At 46.9% G+C, this 23,347-nt stretch overlaps 1 protein-coding gene across 1 annotated transcript in view; it reads left to right on the top strand.

Moving 5' to 3' along the window:
* LOC149367204 (uncharacterized) overlaps positions 1–23,347 on the top strand; it is a 77,170-nt gene that overhangs the window by 2,698 nt on the left and 51,125 nt on the right. Inside the window, exons 2-9 of the mRNA XM_089554523.1 lie at positions 9,312–9,353; positions 9,921–10,081; positions 11,997–12,245; positions 16,984–17,130; positions 19,297–19,492; positions 20,273–20,513; positions 20,885–21,050; positions 22,753–22,920. Coding sequence (XP_089410649.1) covers positions 9,312–9,353; positions 9,921–10,081; positions 11,997–12,245; positions 16,984–17,130; positions 19,297–19,492; positions 20,273–20,513; positions 20,885–21,050; positions 22,753–22,920 — 1,370 coding nt within the window. The remainder of the gene's footprint in view (positions 1–9,311; positions 9,354–9,920; positions 10,082–11,996; positions 12,246–16,983; positions 17,131–19,296; positions 19,493–20,272; positions 20,514–20,884; positions 21,051–22,752; positions 22,921–23,347) is intronic.

Genomic DNA, 23,347 nt, shown 5'->3' with positions numbered 1-23,347 from the left:
CACCTATATCCTACGCTCATCTATGATGATTATGAAGTGATTATGACGGTCGTGTAACGATTGAACATTAGCGTGCACTCTGCAGTGCGAGTCTTGAATGTTGTGGAAATAAAAAATCTGACTGATTTTACTACAGTGTTTCAATACAATCCCAAAGCGGTGCACCCCATTCAACTATACGGCGCAGTCTTCCTTGGGGAAGTGAAGAAATAAACAACAATAAAAACAGCAGTACATGTTCGCTTATCTTCCGCAACACGTGTTTGATTTCCACGGATTCATGCTAAGTTGTCTTCGGAAGCTATATTTTAGATATCCTTCAAACAGTTGATAACTGATAAATATTTGCGCAACACTGCCTATGCTAATCATGCACGCTGTTGAAAGCGCTACTACTCAAGGGCATTTAAGACAGTCGCTATCAGCTTTGAATTTGCCTCCGGCGCCAGGCAGGCAAGGCTGTCAGCTGCAATCTGCACTAGAGATAAGCGTACGAGGCATTAGAACGAATGTTCAGCATTACCGTTAAAAAACTGGGTAACGGTGTCCCAAACCACTCTGCCGTGTGTTAAGACTTTATTTATTTTATTTATTTATTTTTACATACTTCGGCCGTATTGGGGCTATTGCAGGAGTTGGGTTAACAATTTGTGTAGACACGGCAATGTACAACACACACACACACATACAAAAGTTACATCTAACATGGTTGAATACAAAGCACAAACAATGTGACAGGCAGTAACTAATAAATTGATGGTTTGGTTTATGGGGTTTAACGTCCCAAAGCGACTAAGGCTATGAGAGACGCTTAATAAATTTAAGCAGTGTACAATGAACACAACACAATCAAAACATCATGTGGCACCGATAGCTGTTAAAAATGAGTTTAAAGGAAGAGGCCACGTTATGCAAGGAATTAAGTTCCGATGTTCGATAGTACGAGGAAAAAAGCTGTGTTTGAAATTATTAGCACTTTGTTAAGCACTCTGCCATGTGTTAAGCTGAAGAGCACTGAACCAACGAAGTTTTCCCATCCCGTGATCTAACTGCGCCAAGTCACCAGTATCTTTGTCGAGCGTTGACCTCACCCCGTCTGGAGTTTCCACAGAGGGGAATCCCCTCCCCACCCCCCCCCCCCCCCCCCCCCCCGCCTCTGCTTCCTGGCAACTGTTTGTGACAGCGTTTTGTTGCAAAACAGCCTTAGTCGCCTTTCAGCCGACAGCGGCGCCGCACGAAAGACATCTCACTTTCGCTCGGACAGTCTCACATTTCACTGTCACAGCGCTCTGGGCGTCTCTTCCCTTCGCGCGTGGACGCCTTGGATCACGGGTTGAGTCTGCCTCGGTCGGCGAGCTCGCAGATCGATTTACAAGTGAAAGTCAACTACCGTGGCAGCGTATTTCCATTCTCGTTTTATCGCAACCTTCTAAACTGGCTAAATGGGTAGACGAAAATGAAATCGGGATTTAAAGTTCCTAAATATCCGATACGACCATACATTGAAAAGTTCTTGTTGAAAAGTAATTTAATTACATTAATACTTTCATTGAAATCTTGCAAAGGTAATTAAATTACATCACAAATTACTGCTCTCAAAAAGTAATTACACTGCATTAGAATTATTTGCAAAAGTTCCCGGTCGCGGTGGTCCAATTCCGATGGAGGCGAAATTCTAGAGGCCCGTGTACTGTGCGATGTCAGTGCACGTTAAAGAACCACAGGTGGTCGAGATTTCCGGAGACCTCCACTACGGCGTGCCTCATAGCCTGAGTTGCTTAGGGAGGCTAAATTACTTTTTAGTTTTGACGCATAGAAAGTTGCTCATTGGTCATAGTTCCTGCAAACTTTTTAGATTTCTTTGTTTGCACCGCCACCGAGCCTCAACGTGAGCGTCAGAAATTTCGCCCCTCTTTGAGGCGCCAGTCTATTCAACACACGCTTTGCTTACGTAGATAAGGTCAACTTAATCGCGAAGCGAAATTTGTAATTGCTCGCATCACTCTTCAACTACAATTTCATCGTTCGTGGCAATATGGTCCCACCCTCTTCATTTTCGAAAAATTTGTCGTCCGCTTAAACAGCGGGACTGTATCGTCGCCTTGTTCACGCTCATCTTTCCGGAAACGCATCAGGGTTCAAGCCAAGCTGTCAATTCTGTTTTACAATTGACTCATTCTGGAGGCACATTGGCGGAAGTAAATTTCATGTCGTAGTGCCGCTGTCGCCTATGTTGCCCTTGAGTTGAAAATAGGGCTTCAAATCCGGCCACTGAAGCTGGCTTTCCCTAGAAGTCACTACCAAGTTTGTTCATTGTCATTTGGGACAATATACAGGGTGTTTCACCTAAGACTTGATACAATTTTAAGGCGAAAGCCTTTAATGCCTCACCGTTGTCGACAGAAGGTTGTCCGCAGAATGTTTCACGCTTTTCTAGTCAGACCAGAAACAAAATCTTTGTGTACGATGGGATTCGAACCACCATCCTTCCGTTCCGCAGCCGAGCGTGCTAATGGCTACGCTACTTCCTTTTTTTCTTTATTGATGGCTACGCTACTTCCTGCCAACACATATGTAGTTCTCCTTATCTAGGACGCTGGAGAGTGCTCGCACAAAGGCGTCGAATCAGACGGATGCCTCCCAAACGCCCTCCAGTGTCTCCAACATTTAAGATTCACAAACAACTGTGTACTTAATTAACACCTTAAACATACATCAGTGACGCAAGCAGCAACACCACGCTTAAGGCTTTCGCCTCGCCGCATTTTAGGTCAACAAAGTGCCTCCTGAATTTTTTTTTTTAAGTACGCTTTTCGGTTAGAAGAACGCTTTCTTCGGCATAGCGTTGCAAGCGGTGTAGTACATCGGAATACAGCTAAAATGTGCTAACATGCGGTGCCGACTCTTACTAGGCCTACGGCTTTTCGACCGGCCGATCTGTACACGCTGTCGTGTAAAAAAAAAAAAAAAATCCGCGAATTTGCATCCCGAAATCTTTTGCCCATGAGTCTACGTCTGGCGAATTTCTGTGCACTACGCGCATTGACATGAAAGTCACCTAATCGTGTTTAAATATGCTTAGAGCCTTCCTGTATGAGCTCGCCGTTTCTGCATTTCCGTGCAACAGAAACCTTGATTTCAACAGTGTCTGTTCTCAAGGAATGACGCTGGTCGGAAAGACAGCGATAAAAATGGCTGGATGCTCTCGCTTTCTTTGCCGTACTGTTGCACTCCAACTGCAATGTAGGAGAACTTCTTGCTGGGCGAGTTGGTGCATAGCTTTCTTGGGATGGCGTTGCGCACACGAAAAAAACATACACAGGAAAGAGCAGAAGATGACAGATAGAGCGCAGATGACTGATTGCGCTCTATGTGTCATCTTCTGCTCTTTCCTGTGTTTGTTTCTTCGTGTGCGCAACGCCAACCCAAGAAATTCCAACTGCAATGTGCCGCCAAACACTTTTTCAAGCCAATTTAGGATAATTGGGCGGGAAACCCGTATTATAAAGACACATCCCAAAAAGGGAGATCACCAATACGTTCCCTCCGCTTTGCACGCAGTAGATCGCCCTTCTAAAGAGGAGGTCGCCAAAAAAAGAAACCAGCTAATACGCCACTCGACGGATCTTCAGTGACATTACAAACAGTTGTTGATTTAGGTCTTGTACCCAACATTTTGTTATATCAGAGAATGGCATAGGAAACAAATGAATTGAACGCTCCGGAGAGACGATGACCCTCATTGGTCCTTTCCAACCACAGCATCTGCTCAACCCCATCTTTAGTTGGCGCCGCCGCGGTGGCTCAGTGGCTATGGTGCTCGGCTGCTGGCCCGAAAGACGCGGGTTCGATCCCGGTCGCGGCGGTTGAATTTCTTTGGAGGAGAAATTCGAGGCCCGTGTACTGTGCGATGTCAATGCACGTTAAAGAACCCCAGGTGGTCGAAATTTCCGGAGCCCTCCACTACGGCGTCTCTCATAGCCTCAGTCGCTTTGGGACGTTAAACCCTATATACCAACCAACCAACCATCTTTAGTTGTGTGCTCTCGATTTTTAAAGTAAACGTCTGGCTAGGAAACAAAGCGGCCTGCAGAAAAAAAAAAAGATAATGAATATCCTTTCCTGGGTGACGGTTTTATGTCCTCATTGAGGCAATTTACGGTAAGCCGTAGATTATGAGTACATCCCTTTGTATCCCTAACTAGCGCCCTCTGTTGATAGCCATACACGAACAACGCGTAGTTCAAGCTACATTTTAACGCGATAGAGTTAAAGGCCGCGGCATTCATTTCTTTTCTCAAGTAACAAGCTGCGTACTACTGCGAGGAGACAGGAAATTTTGTGCGCAATTGCATGCAATGCAGATGTGGCCGAACAGTAGGGACTTTTGTGACCAGCGCCATCTTTTCTCCTCTAGAGGTAGTATTTAGCCCTTAGCGACAACGACACGCAAGCCTTGCCGGACCTTTTTCTATTCGCTGAGACTATCGTCACGTGATCGGTTTCTCGCAGCACTCGGAACGGCTGCAGCTGCCTCAAGAACCGTGCGCCGCCTGACCGTCTGCCACCTTATCTTTTTTCTTGGAGTGGCAGCCAATCTTATCCGCTACTGCGTTCCGTCTATCAGTGTTGCTTGCCTTTTCGTGAAGTCGCAATCTCTTTCTGCCATGAAAGCGTGCGGCACTGATTTTTCTTCGCCAGGACAAAGGGGCAGAATGCGAGACGCACAGAAATGGTTGCGTAGGCGCTATTATGACAGTACAGCACGCGTGGGCACTTTTTCTTCTCGCATTGAACTTATCGCTACGACTGCAGATAGCTTCTTCTGATAGGAAGGAAAACGCGAGAAGGTGCTTGCACGTGGCGATTAGGCATCACATTCATATTCTTGAGGATTTGATCGTAGCCTCTGGCTAAGCAGAAAAGAACCAAAAGAAGCGTGTTCTGAACTCTACGAAACGACTTCGAACTGTGTAATTCCAGTGTGGTCGATTAAAGATGGAAAAACACACCAAAAAAAGCTTGGTTTATGAAGGTTTAACGTCCCAAAGCGAATCGGGCTAGGAGGGACGCCGTAGTGGAGGGCTCCGGAAATTTCGACCACCTGGGGTTCTTTGACGTGGACTGACACCGCACAGTACACGAGCCTATAGAATTTTGCCTCCATCGAAATTCGACCGCCGCGGCCGGAATCGAACCCGCGTCGTTTTTGGGTCAGCAGCCGAGCACCGTAGCCAGTGAGCCACGACGGAGGAACACAGACAGCTGGAAGCGTGGTTAGCATAACCGAGTTTGCTGGTGCGCTTTTAAACCGACGTTTAGGCCTGTGTATACGGCGGGCATGTTGCTTAAACGTCGTAGCATTCACGTCCCTCATAAAAATGGTCTATAGACAGTCTATAGACTTCTTATTGACTCTATTGACTTCTTATAGATATTGCTTTTTGTCTATTCATAATATATAGACTGTCTATAGACAAAAGCCTACTAAATGTGCATGGCCATAAATCTATAGATTGTTTATAGACTGTCTATGGAATTTGTATAGCCTATAGACTGTTCTCTGGGATTTCTCTACAGACAGTCTACAGACTTTATAGATACAATTCCATAGACACTCGATAGACTGTCTAAAACTTTTTTTGCAAAGATAGGTGGCGCCATATGCAACTGCGCTTCGCTTGTAAAAATGCAGCAAGGCAGGAGCCCGGAGTATACTCTTATTCTTGAAATCCTTCCTCGACAATCTTGGTAGATAGTATTTGTCAACGGCTCCGAGCACTTTACGCCCGACCATTGTTTCTATGCGCCTCGCTCGCTGCCCGAAGGCACGAGCGGGCACTTAGAAGGACCAGCACGTGGCGATTGTCGCTAGAGAGCGTTGACTGAAGAACGCCTTGGAGACTCCCGGAGCAGAGGGGCCGGTATCTTAGGGGCCAAAGATCAGCACGGGGTCGTGGCCAGAGGCGGCCGACAGGAGACAGGCGGAGGACCGATGCTGGTCGTCAACAAACACTTATCGTGGCAAGCTAGCGCTGTGCAAGGGCCGAAGGGCCGAAGGAAGAGTGTTTGGCCGACGTCTACTCGGCACAAAACATGGCTGACAACACGTGCTTTGGAGTGGCCACCGACCGATAGGGAATTAAGATCGTTGCCGGGGAGGGCTCCTTCTGAGTCACAGCTCCTTCTTTGAATAAGCGCCCGAGCGAGACGCCGAGTATAGTGCCTGATTTGGGGTCTCTAGCGCCGAGGCAATGTTTTTTCAAGCCTGTTTGTCCACTATAGGGCGGCTGATTAGCTGTCACCCATACCGAAGACGAAACGGTAGACATATAATCGGAGTGCGGTTCATACTCACTGACCATCAGAACGCAGGTCTAGCCAGCTTCACAACAATGAAAACAGCGCAAACTTCAAGAAGGACGCAGAAAGGGAAGACGAGGCACACGCGCTGAGCGGGTGCGATGACCAAATCAGGCGAGAACTCATTGAGTCAAAAACATCGCGAACCTAAAAGACCGCTGCTTCAGCACTGCGTCCAGGATAAGGAATTTCGTTTCCTTTCAACAGCTCAGCGATCATGATTTCCTGCCCGTTTCCTGCTTCGGATGTTTACCAATCATGCATTGCCCCTGTTGTTTTGATGCTTTGAGTATATTTACCGAGGTGTCGCAGCAATGAACCTTCAGTTGTCAGTCAGCGCCCGCGTTTCGTCTTAACTTTCTGCGTCCTTGGTAAAGACTGCGCTGTTTTCGTGATGGACAACCACCTCATGACGTGAACTCCGCAACAACGCTACAAGCTGTCACAAACTTTCAAATACGTTCAGCCTCCATAGGTTCCTGACCAATGTGGTAGACGATATCAGCCCCTCCGAGTAAAGTAGTATTACCTATGGCATATGGTGCCACTGTGCGAGAATTTGTTTCTTTTTCTTACCATTTTTGTGTAACAGCTGTAAGCTTTCATATAGCGAAACCAGCCTTCTTTTTGCTATTCCAAGATTAAAAACTCTAGGCTTCGCTTCTGGAACTCGTACCGAAGTGAAACGCTTACTGGCACGGGCAGCGACATTAGGGGTAATGATGAAGCACTAACGGTTACAGGTCGAAGACAATGTCCCATAACAATGTTCAAGAAGTGACGACACAGAAGAATGGCGATGCTGAGGTTATATTTCCCGTGCAGCTTAGCCATTGAAGTACAGTAATGATAATCAGATGACCTTGAGGACTTACTCAAAACACGTGGCTGAACATTACAAAAATTATAATATTGGCCCTTTTAATCTCGTTTTTTCCACACGATCGGATCGAGAGATAGCTTAACGTGAGCAGTGTCGATGCTCTTTTCCTCATACCGCTAGCTTTGAGATCATCAGCCGGCATTTTCTGGACAGCATGAATACGCGTAAATTTTCCAATACAAACTGCTGCCATACTTTCGAAAACCTGCAAAGTGCAACTCTGCAACGTTGGTTCGAACATTGCCTCCTCGGCTCCTAATACCGTTGAACAGGCATTTTGTGTACCATGTCCAGACAATAGACGTTCTTATTTTTTGACGAAGCTGTATTATTTTAAGAGCCCCTAATCTGTTCATAGCACAAGTAGCCACTCCTCTGAACACGCTGCTCCTTTTGACGCCATCGCCCGATCAATCTGTGTTCATTCCGGAGCCCTTCACAACGGCGTCTCTCATAGCCTGAGTCGCTTTGGAACGTTAAACTCCATTCTACCAAACCGATTCCTTCACCTTTATATTTAGAGGGTCAAGACAATATGGCGGGCTACGAAGTAATACCGCATCGGAGAGCGTCAAATAAAGCTTAAACAACTGAAATGCTTTAATGCGCGCACATTCAATGCCAGAACAAGGACGAATTGAAAAATTTTTAATTGGTTTTTGAGGAAAGGTGTTGTCTCACATGTCAGTGCACACCTAAACCATGGATTAAAGGAAGGGCGGAAGGTGGGAGTGAAAGAAGAAAGAGGCAAAGAGGTGCCAAGGAGGAGTTCTCCGGAATAACTTCGACCACCTGCGGATCTCATGGCGTGCACTGACGTCGCACAGCACACGGGCGCCTATTGCGTTCCGTCTCGATAGAAAAACGGTCGCCGCGGCAGGATTTCAACCCGGGAACACCGGCTCAGTAGCCGAGCGCCCTAATCACTGAGCCACCGCGGCGGGCCCAGCACACGGAAAACACGGTCCCATTTTGTCTTCATGAAAATTCGGCCGCACCCTGGCGGTACTTCCACATCCACAGCCGACGAAATATGCGCATTGAAACCTGACCTCAGATGCCTAAAGTCTGAAGATGTTAGCCTTATTAGTTACACCACGTGGTTATGACGAGCTTAGAATGCCGTAGACTGTCCGTCGCGAAGACGAGATCGTATAATCCTGTAATTTCGATGTCTTGCACCTCCTAAAGCGGCAACATGAACTGACTCAGACGTACAGCTGGAAGACATTGTTTGCATTGGAGGTTGGAGAAAGCTTGAGGCAAGGGTTAAACGGCAGTAAAACGGACAGTTGAGCTAGCTGTTACGTCATTGGTGGCGATGGAGCGCAATACAGAAGAAAGACGAAGAGAAGAACAAATGGACGAGCGCTTGCTAACAGATGAAGTTTACTGAAAAGGACATGGACAATATACACTCAATCTACAACCAGGAGCACATGCGCGTCCCCCTTACAAAGTTTTTTAGACAGTCTATAGACTGCCTATAGACTTCTGTATATAAAGTCTATAGACGGCCTGTAGCCAAATCCTAGAGAACAGTTCATACTCTATACAAATGCTATAGGCAGTCTATAAACAATTTATAGATTTATGGCCGTACACTTTTAGTAGACTTTTGTCTACAGACAGTCTATAGACTATGATATACAAAATGAATATCTATAGAAAAGCAATAGAGTCTATAAGAAGTCTTTAGACTGCCTATAGACCATTTTATAAGGGCCAACATGATACAGAATGGTACTGTATATGAATATATGCATAGAATTATATATATCTGGATTCCTATCAGTAACACATTGTTTATCTTGTTGGGGAAGCGCATGCGTTCCCGTTCGTAGACTGAGTGCAAATTATTTGTCTTTTTCAATAAACTTCAGTTGTTATCAAGCGCTCGTCCGTATCGTCTTCTCTTACTCTTTGGTCCGTATTGCGCTGTACCGTCTGCAAATGGTTACACGTCACCATGAAGGTGTTCCTGTGGAACAGTTTGCGAAGGCTACGATGTATATTAAAACGAGGAAAAGTTCTTCAATAATCTGTTTTTTTTCTTTGTTTTCAGGACCTGTGGACCGCAGCAAAACATGTTCTAGGCATTGCACTGGTAAGATTTCCCTTCTGTACTGTTTCACTTTGTCTCGGCGGAAAATGTAAACCGCTTATATATATATATATATATATATATATATATATATATATAAGCGCAGGATGGAGCGAGCTTTAATGGCACCCGCAAATATGGCGACCAACCCTTCTTCGAAGGGTTGCTCGCCATATTGGTATATATATATATAAGTTAATATTGAAGTGATTACACTTCAGCATTCATACAAGCGCAGCCCCCCGCTACAGCAAAAGTTAGTATTTTGAGAAAAGCGTCCTAGTTGAAGAAAACATGATTCCGGACAAAGAAAACTGGCCATTACGGAAAATCTGTTCACAACTTATTCTCCAATCTGGTGACCACAGCAGCCTTAACTACGGTTACTTCATGTGCTGTTGTTATGCCGATGAATGTGCTTCAGAAGTCCGAAGAAAAAGAAGTTATTTTCTGCTGTTCATAGATGGCGTTAGCCACTGTCCTGTCGTGAGCGCTGCATAACTACACGAAAGTCACCTTCATTGAGCCATCAACAGTTAGATGTCGGCATTTGTCTTCTCATATCTACAGACAGCCGCAAGTTTTCTTACCAACCGGGCACGACCTACCTCTACGACTATGCATCTACGACGGAGACGTCAATGCAGGGAACGACATCACAGAAGGTGGCCGTCCACATAGCGTGTCAAGTCGAAATCGAACCCTTGGGATCATGCGATTTCTTAGTCCAGGTAGGTGTCGATGCTAGCTTATTTACGTCGTGCGCATTTGCTCGCAGCTCGAGCTTACTACTGATATGGATTCACAGTGCTGTGGCCCCATAAAGACAAGGACTTAGACGGAGTGACGACAATACACACACCACTCAACACACACAACACAACGGTTGTCGTCACTCCGTCAATGTCCTTGTCCTTGTGGCGCCACAGCAGTATGAATTCGTACCAACTCGCCCAATTCTCAACCCTTTCTACTGATACGGCACGCACAATACTCTTTCATTGTCGTAGGCTTCACGTAATTTAAGAAGAGGCTCCCGGTCATGTTAAACCAGTTGAACAACAACATTTTGCATTATCGGCATTGTTTTAAATCATCTCTTGCGCCTATGTTACTTCTTAAAGAATGGTTTGACGTTGAAGACACAAATCTTTCCGTAGTAGTCCGCCCTTTAGGCGCCGCTTTTTTCAAACATGCCTGTCGGTATACTCCTCCGCCAGTCGCTCTCAGCGCACCTTAACCAGAACTGCAAGATGCCGGGCTAGTTGGTATTGCGTAATGAAATAAAACAGCGCAAGGGACGGGACGAAACACGAAGGAGCAAAACACAGACACGGGCGCTCCTTCGTGTTTCGTCCCGTCCCTTGCGCTGTTTTAGTTCATTATGCAATACCAACTAGCCCGGCATCTTGCACTTCTGAACTTCATCTCTTGTTCTTCGGGCTCTGTTAATTGTTTCACCTGTGAACCAAACTTTCTCCTCTCCATCACCGCCAACGCGATCTGCCAGTCCCGGACCCTTTCCTTTTGCATCCGCCACAAAATACTACCACCTGAAGTCTTTGCGTTGTTTGGTGGGTTCGCACCTTCGACCGGCCACGGCACAGCGCCCGTGTCTGTGTTTTGCTCCTTCGTGTTTCGTCCCGTCCCTTGCGCTGTTTTATTTCACCTTAACCAGCTGACAGATCTTAGAGCTTAATCGTGACCGGGACAAGACATCGTTAGCGGGTTTGTGCCTTTTATAAGTCCTGCTCGGCCAAATGTTCCGAGGTACGTGTACCTCTTTCAGCTTAAACTAACGGGCTTACAGAAGGCAATTTCAATGTAGTGGAAAATTTACGAGAAGCAGAAGCCCCGATACGGCTTGGGAATCAAGCTTCACTCGCTCAAAAAGCCCGCGGCTGTCTGGAAACGTCGGAAACGGACATAGCAGAAGATAGCAATATTGTTATGTTCGCTTCCCGAAACGGCATCTTTTCACGGCGTTCCACTAAGTGATGTCAATTCAAGCGCAGCCTGCCGGGTTCCGAAGATGTCTTCGGCCATTTATTCGCGCGTGCTGCTCGCTTTCCGCACGAAGCGCACCCATTTCAAACGGACGATCGATCGGCGCGCTTGGAGTAAAATAAATAAACCGGTCCCCTCCAACGTCATAGGGCATGAAATCTTAAATCCTGATTTCAATTTCAAACCCAACATCGCAGAACCGGTTTGAGTTCTTTAGCGTTGACAACGGGTAGTTCGATGTGCAGCTTTAAATCGTTGAAAGACGTGATAAGCGGGCGAGGAAGGAGGAAGAGCGAGAGACACGGAATCGACGGCAGTCGTCCCTATGCATTTATATATATTCATTCTTGGTTTGACAGAGAGCGCTGTCGCTTGGGTTCATGCCAGCATTTTTTCCCGGCTAATTCTTCTCATTCCTTCGAGGTTAGGAGCGAAGTCCATGAGCGTACAGTGGCGGCCGGTGCAGACACACATACATCAATATGCACTCACGTCCTTCGCTCTGCAACTCCGCGTGCTGTGCATGTCTTGCTTTATCCTGTCTTGGCCACTGCATTTCAATGCGGTCCCAGCGTATTCTGAAGCTACCACATAACCGAGCAAAGCTGCTTCTAACACCCTGTGCGACCTGGAACGCAGATCCGAGGCACCAGCCTGGAAGAGGAGGACCCCTCACGGCCGGGCCACCGGCGGCCGTCGCCGAACCAGGCGGAGCTGCGGGAGGCCCTGGAGCGGTACCCGCTTCGCTTCTCCTACCAGGACGGGCGCGTGGACAACCTGTGCCCCGCGGAAGCCGAGACGCCCAGGGCGCTGAACGTCAAGAAGGCCATCCTCTCCATGCTCCAGAACAGCATGAAGGAACTCGAGGTCAACGAGGACGTGGTCGAGGTGAGTTCCGGCAAACGCCGCCGCGTCTTCCATCAAAGCGTACGCCGACTCCCGGGCAGAGATAGTCGTACAGTTCTGTCCCATTTCCGTTCCATTTCAATGCAACCGGTGTATAAAAGACTTATTTGTATAAACGCCGCCGCGGTAGCTCAGTGGTTATGGTGCTCGGCTGCTGACCCGAAAGACGCGGGTTCGATCCCGGCCGTGGCGGTTGAATTTCTTTGTACGAGAAATTGCAGAGGCCCGTGTACTGTGCGCTGTCAGTGCACGTTAAAGAACCCGAGGTGGTCCAAATTTCCGGAGCCCTCCACTACGGCGTCCCTCATAGCCTGAGTCGCTTTGGGACGTTAAACCCCATAAACCAAACCAAACCACTTATTGTATAAGCGGTCTCGGCGCTGCACTTCAGAACCAAGAAAGAGCAAAACGCTGACGCAACGTATGAGTATCGAGCGTTATCAATAGCGAGCGAATATTGCGTAATTATCCATCTTTGCTACATCCGGTACAAATGTTTTGTTGTATCCGGATACCTATTTTACTGATGCCAACGTATACAGCGCACGAAGACAAATCGTTTGACACCACTTCGAATGCCCTACGTCAATTAGTTTGGCCGTAATTCGAGTCTTAGGTTTCACGAAGTCACGGTTTTGGGAAACAAAGGTCGTCTGTGCGAATCTCTGTAATACGCTACGCTTTGATTCGACTACTAATCGTATGCTCCGTAACGCGCTGAATCGTTTGATACCACTTCGAACATTCTACGCCAATTAGGTGATCCATAATCTGTGTACCAATGGCACTACCCACTGGTCCCACTTATATGACCTTGGGTTTCGTACTAACGCAACCTTGAGTGATTCGGGTATTGGAGTTAACGTTCTGAAATGCCGCGCTGACCTTCACGCCGAAGGTAGTGTTGTTCATTCATTATTACAGCGCAAAGACGGCACAGAACAAGAAGGGGACACAACAGCGCTGACTGTCAACTTATAAGACTGCAGGACGAGTGCATAAGCGCACCTTCAGTGGCATTGTCCCTGAAAGAGATGAAGTATCTAGATGCAGGACGAGTGCATAAGCGCACCTTCAGTGGCATTGTCCCTGAAAGAGATGAAGTATCTAGATTGTGAAATCTGACACGTGCCGGATAACCGCCGTTACTGTACCCTTGCGCATGCCTACAGCTATTCTTGTATGTTTGTTTTCCCGTTCTGATCGCCAGGTGGTATAAAAACCCTACTGGTCTCGAATAAAACTTAGTTGACAGTCAGCGCTGTTGTGTCCCCTTCTTGTTCTGTGCCGTCTTTGCGCTGTAATAATGAATGTAGGTAACCAACTCGCCCAAAATGTTGTATTATAGTGTTGTTCAGATGAGTCGTGAGAGACATCTCGATCGAGGTTCGAATACAGTTGACAACCTCGTGTATGTGTGCACATGAATCAGTTCGTCCCGGAACTAGACACAGTTAGAGGTCAGGTCGGGTGACATGTACCTACCAGTGTCACCTTTGCAAGGATGAGGCGTCGGAGTTCTTGATCTTTTTCGCCATCTCACCGCTGTCTAAATCACCGCCGCGGCCCCCCTGTAACAGAAATTTGCAAGTGGGTGTCAAAAAAGAAGACATCAATTCATTGTATGTTCTTTTTTGGAGTAAACTGTTGAGTATCGGCAATATTCCGCCGCGGGCTTCGTTTCATTTTTTTTTTGTAAACAAATCTTTAAACAGTTTTTTTTCGATTTGCTACAAGAGAACTCCTCATAAAACCCCAGAGGGTAAGGGGAATGAGGGGCTCGTTATAAACATGAAAGAAGCCAACAGCCACAGAAACCAAGGGGCACCGGGGATTTTTTTATTTATTTATTTTGGGGTGTTGATCAATTTAGAATATTGCTGAATATGTTATCGCTTAAAGCTATTTGATTAGAAAAGCAGAAGAAAAAACAACCACCTGCCGCCGGTGGGATCTGAACCCACGACCTCCGAATTACGCGTCCGGTGCTCTACCTCTGAGCTACGGCGACGGCTGTCAAATCTTCTGCTTTCGGGGGTATTTATGTTTTACAAGTAACCTAACCTTGAGAGTGTTCATCAGCGCCACCCACGTTCATAAGCGGCGGACGTAGAAAGCCCTGAGTTACCGCAGGTGTGACGTAGAACGTCATCGAACGGAGAGGGTGGAAGCTGCGTGAGAACCCTCTTATGCTTCCTATGGCGTCAAGGCTGCCAGAACCGAGGCCCTCGCTAAGCAATTAAGCAAAGAAGGGAAGGGGAATGAGGGGCTCGTTATAAACATGAAAGAAGCCAACAGCCACAGAAACCAAGGGGCACCAGGGATTTTTTTATTTATTTATTTATTTTGGGGTGTTGATCAATTTAGAATATTGCTGAATAAAGTACTGGATGAAGAGACCGAAAATTCTCACATGCCTGACTGCTAGGATACATCACATCGAAAAGACGGGTGTCCTACCCGTCATACTTTGTGTTTTATGACAGAATACGACTGAAACCCGCTCTCACAGCTTCTCTTAGACAGCCTGGACAATCCTCGTCGACACATGATCACAGCCAGCGTGCACAATATTCATTTTTTAGCAAACAAAGCTACATATCCATACATATTCGTCATTCCTACTTTTCCTAGATATAAAAACGGCTTTCATGTGGTGAAATTTTCCGAGCAAACAGCGAGTGCAATGCTTTTTTTATGTGTTGAACTACGAGACCAAGTGCGCCGTATTTGTTAACTATTCTTAATTACCTGCAAATATTTAAGTGTTTAGAAATATCGACCAGTGAACCTTCATAACATATACGGAGTGTGTTATCTGTCATGTTCAGCGAAACTAAAGCAAAGTTTCGTTATGAATGATTTAGCGAAGAGCTAATGAGACAACATGCCACCGCGGAGAGCCCGCAAGAGAGAGAGAATAAACTTTTATTATGCAAAAGGAGACGGGGGCGGATTGTGGGTGGGGTCCTCACTCCAGGACTCCAGTAGCTTCCACCGACGCTTTGGCGATGGCTACTAGCCCCTCCTGGTCTTCCAGGGTGGCCAGCGTCACCTCTCAGTGCTCTAGCGCCGCTTTTGGCGGCTTTAAATGAGAGCCCACAAGATCTTGCTTTCAAAACAAAACAAAAAAAGACAAACCCAACTTTCAACCACTGATGCCTCGGAACTGTTACAGGTTTGATGAGGATTTGTCTAAGATACAACAGCTGTACCTTACCGGTACTCACCTATGGGGCAGAAACGTGGAGGCTAACAATGAGGGTTCAGCTTAAGTTAAGGACAAAGCAGCGAGCTATGGAAAGAAAAATGATAGGTGCAACGTTAAGAGATCGGAAGCGGGCGGAGTGGGTGAGGGAACAAACGCGGGTTAATGATATCCTAGTCGCAATCAATAGGAAGAAACGGGCTTGGGCAGGGCACGTAATGCGAAGGCAAGATAACCGCTGGTCCTTAACGGTAACCGAGTGGATTCCACGAGAAGGCAAGCGTAGCAGGGGGCGGCAGAAAGTTAGGTGGGCGGACGAGATTAAGAAGTTTTCAGGGGTACGGGGGCCGCAGCTGGCAAAGGACAGGGTTTTAGTTGGAGAGACATGGGAGAGGCCCTTGCCCTGCAGTAGGAGTTTGGTTTGGTTTATTGGGGTTCAACGTCCCGAAGCAACTCAGGCTACGAGAGACGCCGTAGTGAAGGGCTTCGGAAATTTCGACCACCTGGGTTTCTTTAACGTGCACTGACGTCGCACAGCACACGGGCCTCTAGAATTTTGCCTTCATCGAAATTCGGCCGCCGCGGCCAGGATCGAACCCGCGTCTTTCGGATAAGCAGCCGAGCGCCGTAACCACTGAGCCACCGCGGCGGGGCTGCAATAGTAGTAGTCAGGCTGATGATGATGATGATGTCTAAATAAGGCGTTTACCAATGCAGCGCAGGTAATCGGCGCAATACTGATAATTGATGGTTTCACTTTGGTCCCTTGTAGCACCAACCTTTGCCAACACACTTCCAATATTGTGCCTATTAGCTGTGCTGCTGGGGTACGCACAGATTTTGGCCAATGTAGCAATGTCTGGTCTTAGTATTTATTCTAGTATTTAATATACAGGGGCCACGTTACCCAAAATCCCACGTAGTCTCGATTAGGGTATTAGGGTATTAAAGGGCAGCTGTAGCACTTTTTTGAGAATTTCGCGATATTCAAGGATTCAAATCTATATGGGCTGTAGGTAAAGCGTGCCAAGTGTTCTTGCACTTGCATTTAAAATAGTGACGTAATCGACGATTGAAATTTGCGCTTCTCCTCAATGCATGGGAGGAGTACAGGGAAACTCATCGTGACGTCACGGAAGGCATGGATTCAAATTACCGCTGTCGTCAGGAACACCCTGTCCTGACTCGTTAGACGCTGCCAAACAACTCTCGGCAGCGTTCGCCTTCGGTGGCGTTTTTTTTTTCCTTCAAAGCAGGCGTTTGTGCGTTGGAAATGTACCGATACCTTCGATGACGTCATGTGCGCCCCTCAATTGGCGTTGTGCGCTGCGGAGAAGCTTAAAGGGCGTCCGGATTGTAACCGGCGATTACTTCACTATTTCAAGTGCTAGCCCAAAAAGTCTTCGCATGCTTTGCCTGCAAGTTTCACACATTCGACCCTCTTAAGCTCGTTGATTTCTGAAACCTATGCAGTTTCCCTTTAAGCAAGAGCGTTTCCCCTTCTCCTCGCAGCTGGACATCGCTGGTCGGTGCCCAACAGCCTACGAGCCGCTTCCGAAAGGCTGGTCCTCGACGAGCGTGCGCAGGATCAAGGACTTCTCGCAGTGCAAGGACCGCGAGAGCGCAGTCACCGCCCTCCAAGCCTCTGCAGTCGAAGGGGTAAGAAGAGCTTGCTCACCACCTTGCCTGTGTTGTCCATTTCGCGGAGCAGTGGCGACAAGAGCCCTTATCACGGCTGAACTCACGACGAAAGAAGAAAGCTTTGAGGTCTATGCAACAGCCTGGGTTACGTTGTGAATTATTTGCACGATGCGCGTCGCACAATTCCAGTTGCTAATGCGAGAGCATTATATGACTGTCGCGTCAGCAGGTGTCCGCAAATTTTGTCCGCAGTATTACGTCATTCTCGGAAGATAAATGCGTGAAAATGTGATTGTGAGAGATAGTGCATGATAAAATGTTGCCGTGGGAAAAATTTGGTTGAGGTGCAATTAGTTAATTGCATCTCATCATTAGTTAGTTAGTTAGTTAGTTAGTCAATTAACTAATTAGTTGGTTGGTTAGTCAGTTAGTTAGTTAGTTAGTTAGTTAGTTAGTTAGTTAGTTAGTTAGTTAGTTAGTTAGTTAGTTAGTTAGTTAGTTAGTTAGTTAGTTAGTTAGTTAGTTAGTTAGTTAGTTAGTTAGTTAGTTAGTTAGTTAGTTAGTTAGTTAGTTAGTTAGTTAGTTAGTTAGTTAAACCCGAAAAAATATACTTAGACGTCAAAATAGCCATGGACCTCGATATAGTACTTGAACGTCAAAACAGCCGCTGAAGTCGATATAGTACGTCGTCGTTTTGCTCACGCATTCCTCCAATGCATGTAACCGCAGTGATCTGGAAGTTTTTCATTATCTGCGTTGCGATGCACCCCTGAGGAATTTTGTTTTTGAGTGGCCAACTTCCCAGGAACCGCGTTGATGCGGCGTCGGGTTCGGCACCAGCATAATGGTCCTCTGGGAATTCCTTTTTCAGTAAATTGCCCAGGTGGTAACAAGTATCGCAGCAACGCCTCTAAAATTAGTATATATGAATACGAATGAATGTACGCTGCCTCTCGAAGAATATTAACGGCCTCATTTTTACTGTACTGTCAACACTGAATCATTAAAGCAAATAATTAGGGGTGTGCGAATATCAAATTTTTCGAATACGAATCGAATACGAATACTTGCGTTCCGAATATCGAATCGAATATCGAATAATCAAGGACAGACGCATTTAACCACTGCAAAACATTTATTTGAGTTCCCAAGAACATCACAGTTCAACTATCAGTGATGAAACGCGCACAAAAGGTGTGTGTGGCTGCACAAAAAGTATCGAAGCCTCGAAAATTGTTTTTAGAAGAGTGGAAATATCAGAGAAGATGGCTAGTACACAGCATTGATCAAGGCTAGCTTGCCATAAGCACAAAAGCGCGTTGCTGGGATGAACATAAAATGTTGTCGTGAAGGAAAACCGGCTGCTCCACATGGTCAGGTATAAGTAGTTCCCTTCTAGCTGGAACGACTTCTCCAGCCACAGAAAATGCCCTATCAATTGGCACTGAACTGGCTCGTATTGCGAGGTATTTCGTGCACAGCTCTGACTATACGAGCTTCGCAGGTATAGCCACAAAGAAGCTAACCAGTGTAGTCAGCTACTGCATGGCCCAACGTTACGCATTGCTCTGGGCGCCGCCATGTTGTTATGTCTCTGTCGCTAGGACTTGCGGACCGAAATGAACGCCGGTGCTCGCAATAGAATATTCGGCCTGATACGAATATTCGCGTCGTGTCGCATATTCGAAACAACACGAATACTTGGACTTCGAATCGAATACGAATACTAAAAATATAATATTCGAATTATGTTCGAAAATTTCGAATATTCGCACACCCCTACAAATAATCTAAATTCGGAAGACACACTTATGACTGCTTAGGTGCGAGAATGCGAAAGCACCATATTCGCAAATTAACTTTTCAAATATAGCTTGAAACGTTCAAGCGTCATTAGGAAAGTTGTGGAGCTCCACAACTTTCCTATTGACGCTTGAACGTTTCAAGCTTTATTTAAAAAGTTACTTATCTGGACTAATTATTCAAATAGGAGGAGCGAAAAAATGGTACTCTAACTTTAGATAAACCCTAACCACATCCACGCGATTTCAGTTCTGAAGAACGCTTAGTTTTCTTATAAACCTTGGTCCAAGTTAGCTGGGACACCCTGTATATGTAGCCGGCGTGCGAGATGTGTGCCCACGATGCTAAGTGACAACGCGTGTATTACGCCTCTTCCAACAGAACCTGAGGTCAGCGCCCGTGGTCAAGGGTAGCCAGGAGTGCAAGCAGGTCTTCCAGAACGGCCTCGTCGACAGCGTGGAGTGCAAGGAGTCCCACGTGGTGCGCCCCTTCTCGAAGCACGAGAACGGTGCCCGCACTGACGTCACCCAGAGGCTTAACCTGCGCAGCCAGCGGCGAGGTCAGGGCAGGCGTGCAGGTGAGCTTGAACCCGTGTGCCCGCAGCGGGGCTTCAGGGTTGCTACAGTTTCTCTGTTTCGCACTTTTATTTATTTATTTATTTATTTATTTATTTATTTATTTATTTATTTATTTATTTATTTATTTATTTATTTATTTATTTATTTATTTACCAAGGCCCTCGCCGCGATGGTTCCGGGATGAGCATGGGCACTTCACTTCCGTAGAATCATAATGCTGTAGCAGGGGCACGAGACCACACTGTCACCATGTCACCATTTCATCACTAGTGATGAATAGGAGAGGAATCCATGCTCGAGATGACGTAGTCTGGCTCAGGCAATAGAGCTTACTAGCGCAGGATGACATGACCAGCTGTTCAGGGTTCCTTAGCGACAGAGCGCAGAGGTATCCTCTGGTGCAATGACATTCGTGACGCCCCTCACTCACTTCGTATGCAAACGATACCAAACTGCTCCTCGACCTCAGCTCTCCACTCCTATGCACAGTAGCAAGCACTGGAGACAGCATACGTATAGGCAGATGAATATCAGCCGTGCAATTATTGACGTCTAAATCCCGCGCCTAGCCACCAAACTCCGGGCGATATGAACACCACATTTCTGGTCGGCATCCAATTTCGTATGGGTTTGTTTTTTTTGTAGGCAGTTTAGGCAGTTCAGGCAGTTTAGTACGCAGTTTAGTAGGCAGTTAGTACGCAGGAGTAGGCAGTTCTTGCTTGCTCGTACCGAATTTCCGTGAATCGATCTGGAGCCGCGCTGTGTACGCTTTCCTGCAGCCTACGGTGCCGGGAGTGAGACCGACCTGCTGTTCGATCACGACTACGATGTGGACGAGTCTTCCAGCTCCCTGGAACGAGCCGAGAACGCCCTGCGCGCAGTCGCCGAGTCGGCGGCAGACGTGGTCAGGTCTTCGTCGCCCGGTCTCTTCACCGAACTCGTGTTCAGCCTTCGAAAGCTCAGTGTCAGCGACCTGCAGATGATGTTCCGCCGTGCCGAAAGCATGTCACCCAAGGCTAAGTGAGTGCACGGGTTCATAGCCCTGGATATGGGCGTGGGGTCCTTACAAAAAATTTTAGACAGTCTATAGAGTGTCTATAGACTTCTGTCTATACAGTCTATAGACAAATCCTAGGGAACAGTTTATAGGCAATACGAATGTCATAGACGGTCTATAGCCAATCTATAGATTTATGGCCATACACTTTTAGTCAACTTTTGTCTACAGACAGTCTATAGACTATGAATTGACAAAGAGCAGCATCTATAGGAAGTCAACAGAGTCAATAAGAAGTCTATAGACTGTCTATAGACCATTTTTATAAGGGCACAATTTCTCGCACATGTGATAACGACGCCAACTAAACGCCGTTTTCATTTATTCCTTGTAGGAAGTTCTTCGTCGACTCTCTGCCGGCCGTCGGCAGTCCCGCCGCTATCCGCATGATGACCGACTCCATGGTATCGGGCCAAGTGAGCGGTGTCGAGGCCGACATGTGGCTTACGTCCCTGGCCTTCGTGTCCAAGCCCACCATCGACATGGTCGAGTATGCTGTGGTGCGTATTTGCCGACTCAAGAGAACGGCTTCTTGTATGGGGATAGCATCTCCAAAAAAAAAAGCTCTTCGATGCGGACTGCTGGCACCCCGATAGCTCCCGCTAGCTTATCACTCGCATAGTAGAGCTGTTATGCCACCCTTCAATCTCTAAATCCCTGAAATGTAAGAAGCCTTTTCGTAACCTTCAAGGACCTCTTGATCGTTAGGGAAGTTATGAGGGCTCCACTACACCAGTAAGAAGCAAACAATGCCGCCTAGTTATTTTCGGCATGTACGGGACGTGAAGAATGTTGTATCGTAAGTAATGATAATTAGCAATGAAACAGTACACGTAGCATACGGTCGAGCCGAACTGTATTCTACTACTTCGTCGTCTTCTCTACTCCCGCGCGCGCGAGTGCGTGCAGCGCACCTTCCACACTCCATCTTTATCACAAAGAATACGCTTGTTTGACGGTTGAGGTTCTCGAAATGGGCACACATGGCGACTTAGGCATGCTTCTATACCTTTTTGCAGGCGGATGAATTGCGGTTGTGTTTTTCTCAGGGTATAAATACTGATTCCGTTGCAGTGGCAAGTTTAAATAGACATCCTGACTTCGGCAGCACTAGGAGTAATGGAAAGATTTAGTTGATTCCAGAGCTTGTTGGGGACCACAAAAATAAATATTTAACTGTTGAAGCTGGTCCTGAACGGAGGTTGCCTTTGGCTAACAAGTAAAACAAAAAAGACCGCAGCATTCACCTCACATTTGGGAGGTGCTGGGTTCGATCCCCAAAACAGCCGGCTACTCGCCGGTTTTCTAATGGGTACAAGATGTCCCCCGGTCTGGTGCCGGGCTTCTCTGCCCCGCCTCCCTAAATAAATAATCGATCCTCGAATTGCCTATATCCGCTTTATGTGGTGAAGCCTACTGTGGTGATTTTACTTTACCCAAGATGGTGTCAAGAACAACTCTTGCAGGCATTTCACCCCAGAGAAGCCCAACACCAGCCCTGAGAAAGCTTGTGTCCATAGTATCACCGATGGGTACCCGGCGGCAGTGGGGATCGAACACCGTACCTCCCGCGTGTGAGGCGGATGCTCAACCCTCTCGGCTTGAGCATTCGTAAAAGCTAGCAGCCGTTTGCGCGTAATTTTGTTTTTTGATGATCTCTAACATTTGCGTCAAGCAATGCTTGTGGACTTAAATTCAAAAGTGTGATTAGGGGTTTAATGTCCCGAAGGACATATAGGCTATCAGGGAGGCCGGAGTTGGCGGCTCTGGATTAATTTACACCATCCCGGGTGTTTAACCTGAGCTGACCTAGCACAGCACATCGGCGTTTTCCCAATTCGCCTCCATGCAAATATCGCCGCAGCGGCTCGGATCGAATAACTCACAAATTTGTGACCAAAAGCCAAGCACCGAAGCCACTGAGCCACGGCAGCGGGTTATTTTTGCCCTTCAGTCATGCTTACTATCAATTCCCGCGGTCTTACAAGCCAAGAATTAATGGTGCCACTCCAGAATTTCTGTAAAACCCGGAGGCTAAATAATATGTCTTGTTTTCAGCTGCGCGGGCTGATAGTCTCTTAATCCCATCGTCCTATCTGATAGGTCCAATGTTCAGGGGATTCCCGTAATCTGGAGTAGACTTGTAATAAGGAGTATCATCGTTCTGTCTGAAATCTGAAACCGTGCCATCTGAACACACAGCCCCTTCTGAGGCTGGAGCGATCCCAGGCGTACCTCGGAGTCTCGACCATGGCCTACGCCTTCTGCCGCAACAACGCCAACTGCGGCTCGATGAGGCCCATCAAGGAGCTCGTCCGCGCCCTCTACCTGAGTCTCGGCGAGAACTGCTACGCCCGAGATGCCACGACGGTGAGTGCAGTGACCCTCAACCCGTTAGCGCTGCTTAAAAAACCAGGCTTAGGAAGTTTCCTAGAAAAACGTTTAATTTTAAGGACACAGTCACATAGTCACTGCTGTAGCATTGTCAGCTTGGTCTATTAACCTTTCAGCCCGACAAACAGTCTTCACAGATTTTGACGCATAGTTGAACGTTCACAATTCTAGTTTTGCGAATTTTGTGCTTGTGTATAAAATGTGTTTCGCAGGTCTTCAAGAGACAACCTTAAGAGCAACTACACCTCGCACTTAGTTTCTTTAAAGGGGCTCTGAAATGCGTTCTAATAAAGTTGCGGTATGCCTGGGATGTTAAAGAACCCCGCTTCACGAATATTGTCCAGCAAGAATTGTTTTAGTGCTCTGCGTAGAAGCTGAGATATCTGTAGTCAAAATTTGAATG

This window comes from Amblyomma mixtum, chromosome 1, assembly GCF_055824585.1.
Source record: "Amblyomma mixtum isolate Tamu chromosome 1, ASM5582458v1, whole genome shotgun sequence".
Classification (NCBI taxonomy): domain Eukaryota; kingdom Metazoa; phylum Arthropoda; class Arachnida; order Ixodida; family Ixodidae; genus Amblyomma; species Amblyomma mixtum.
The sequence above is the reverse complement of the archived record's forward strand: the minus strand, read 5'-3'. Positions and strand labels throughout refer to the sequence as shown.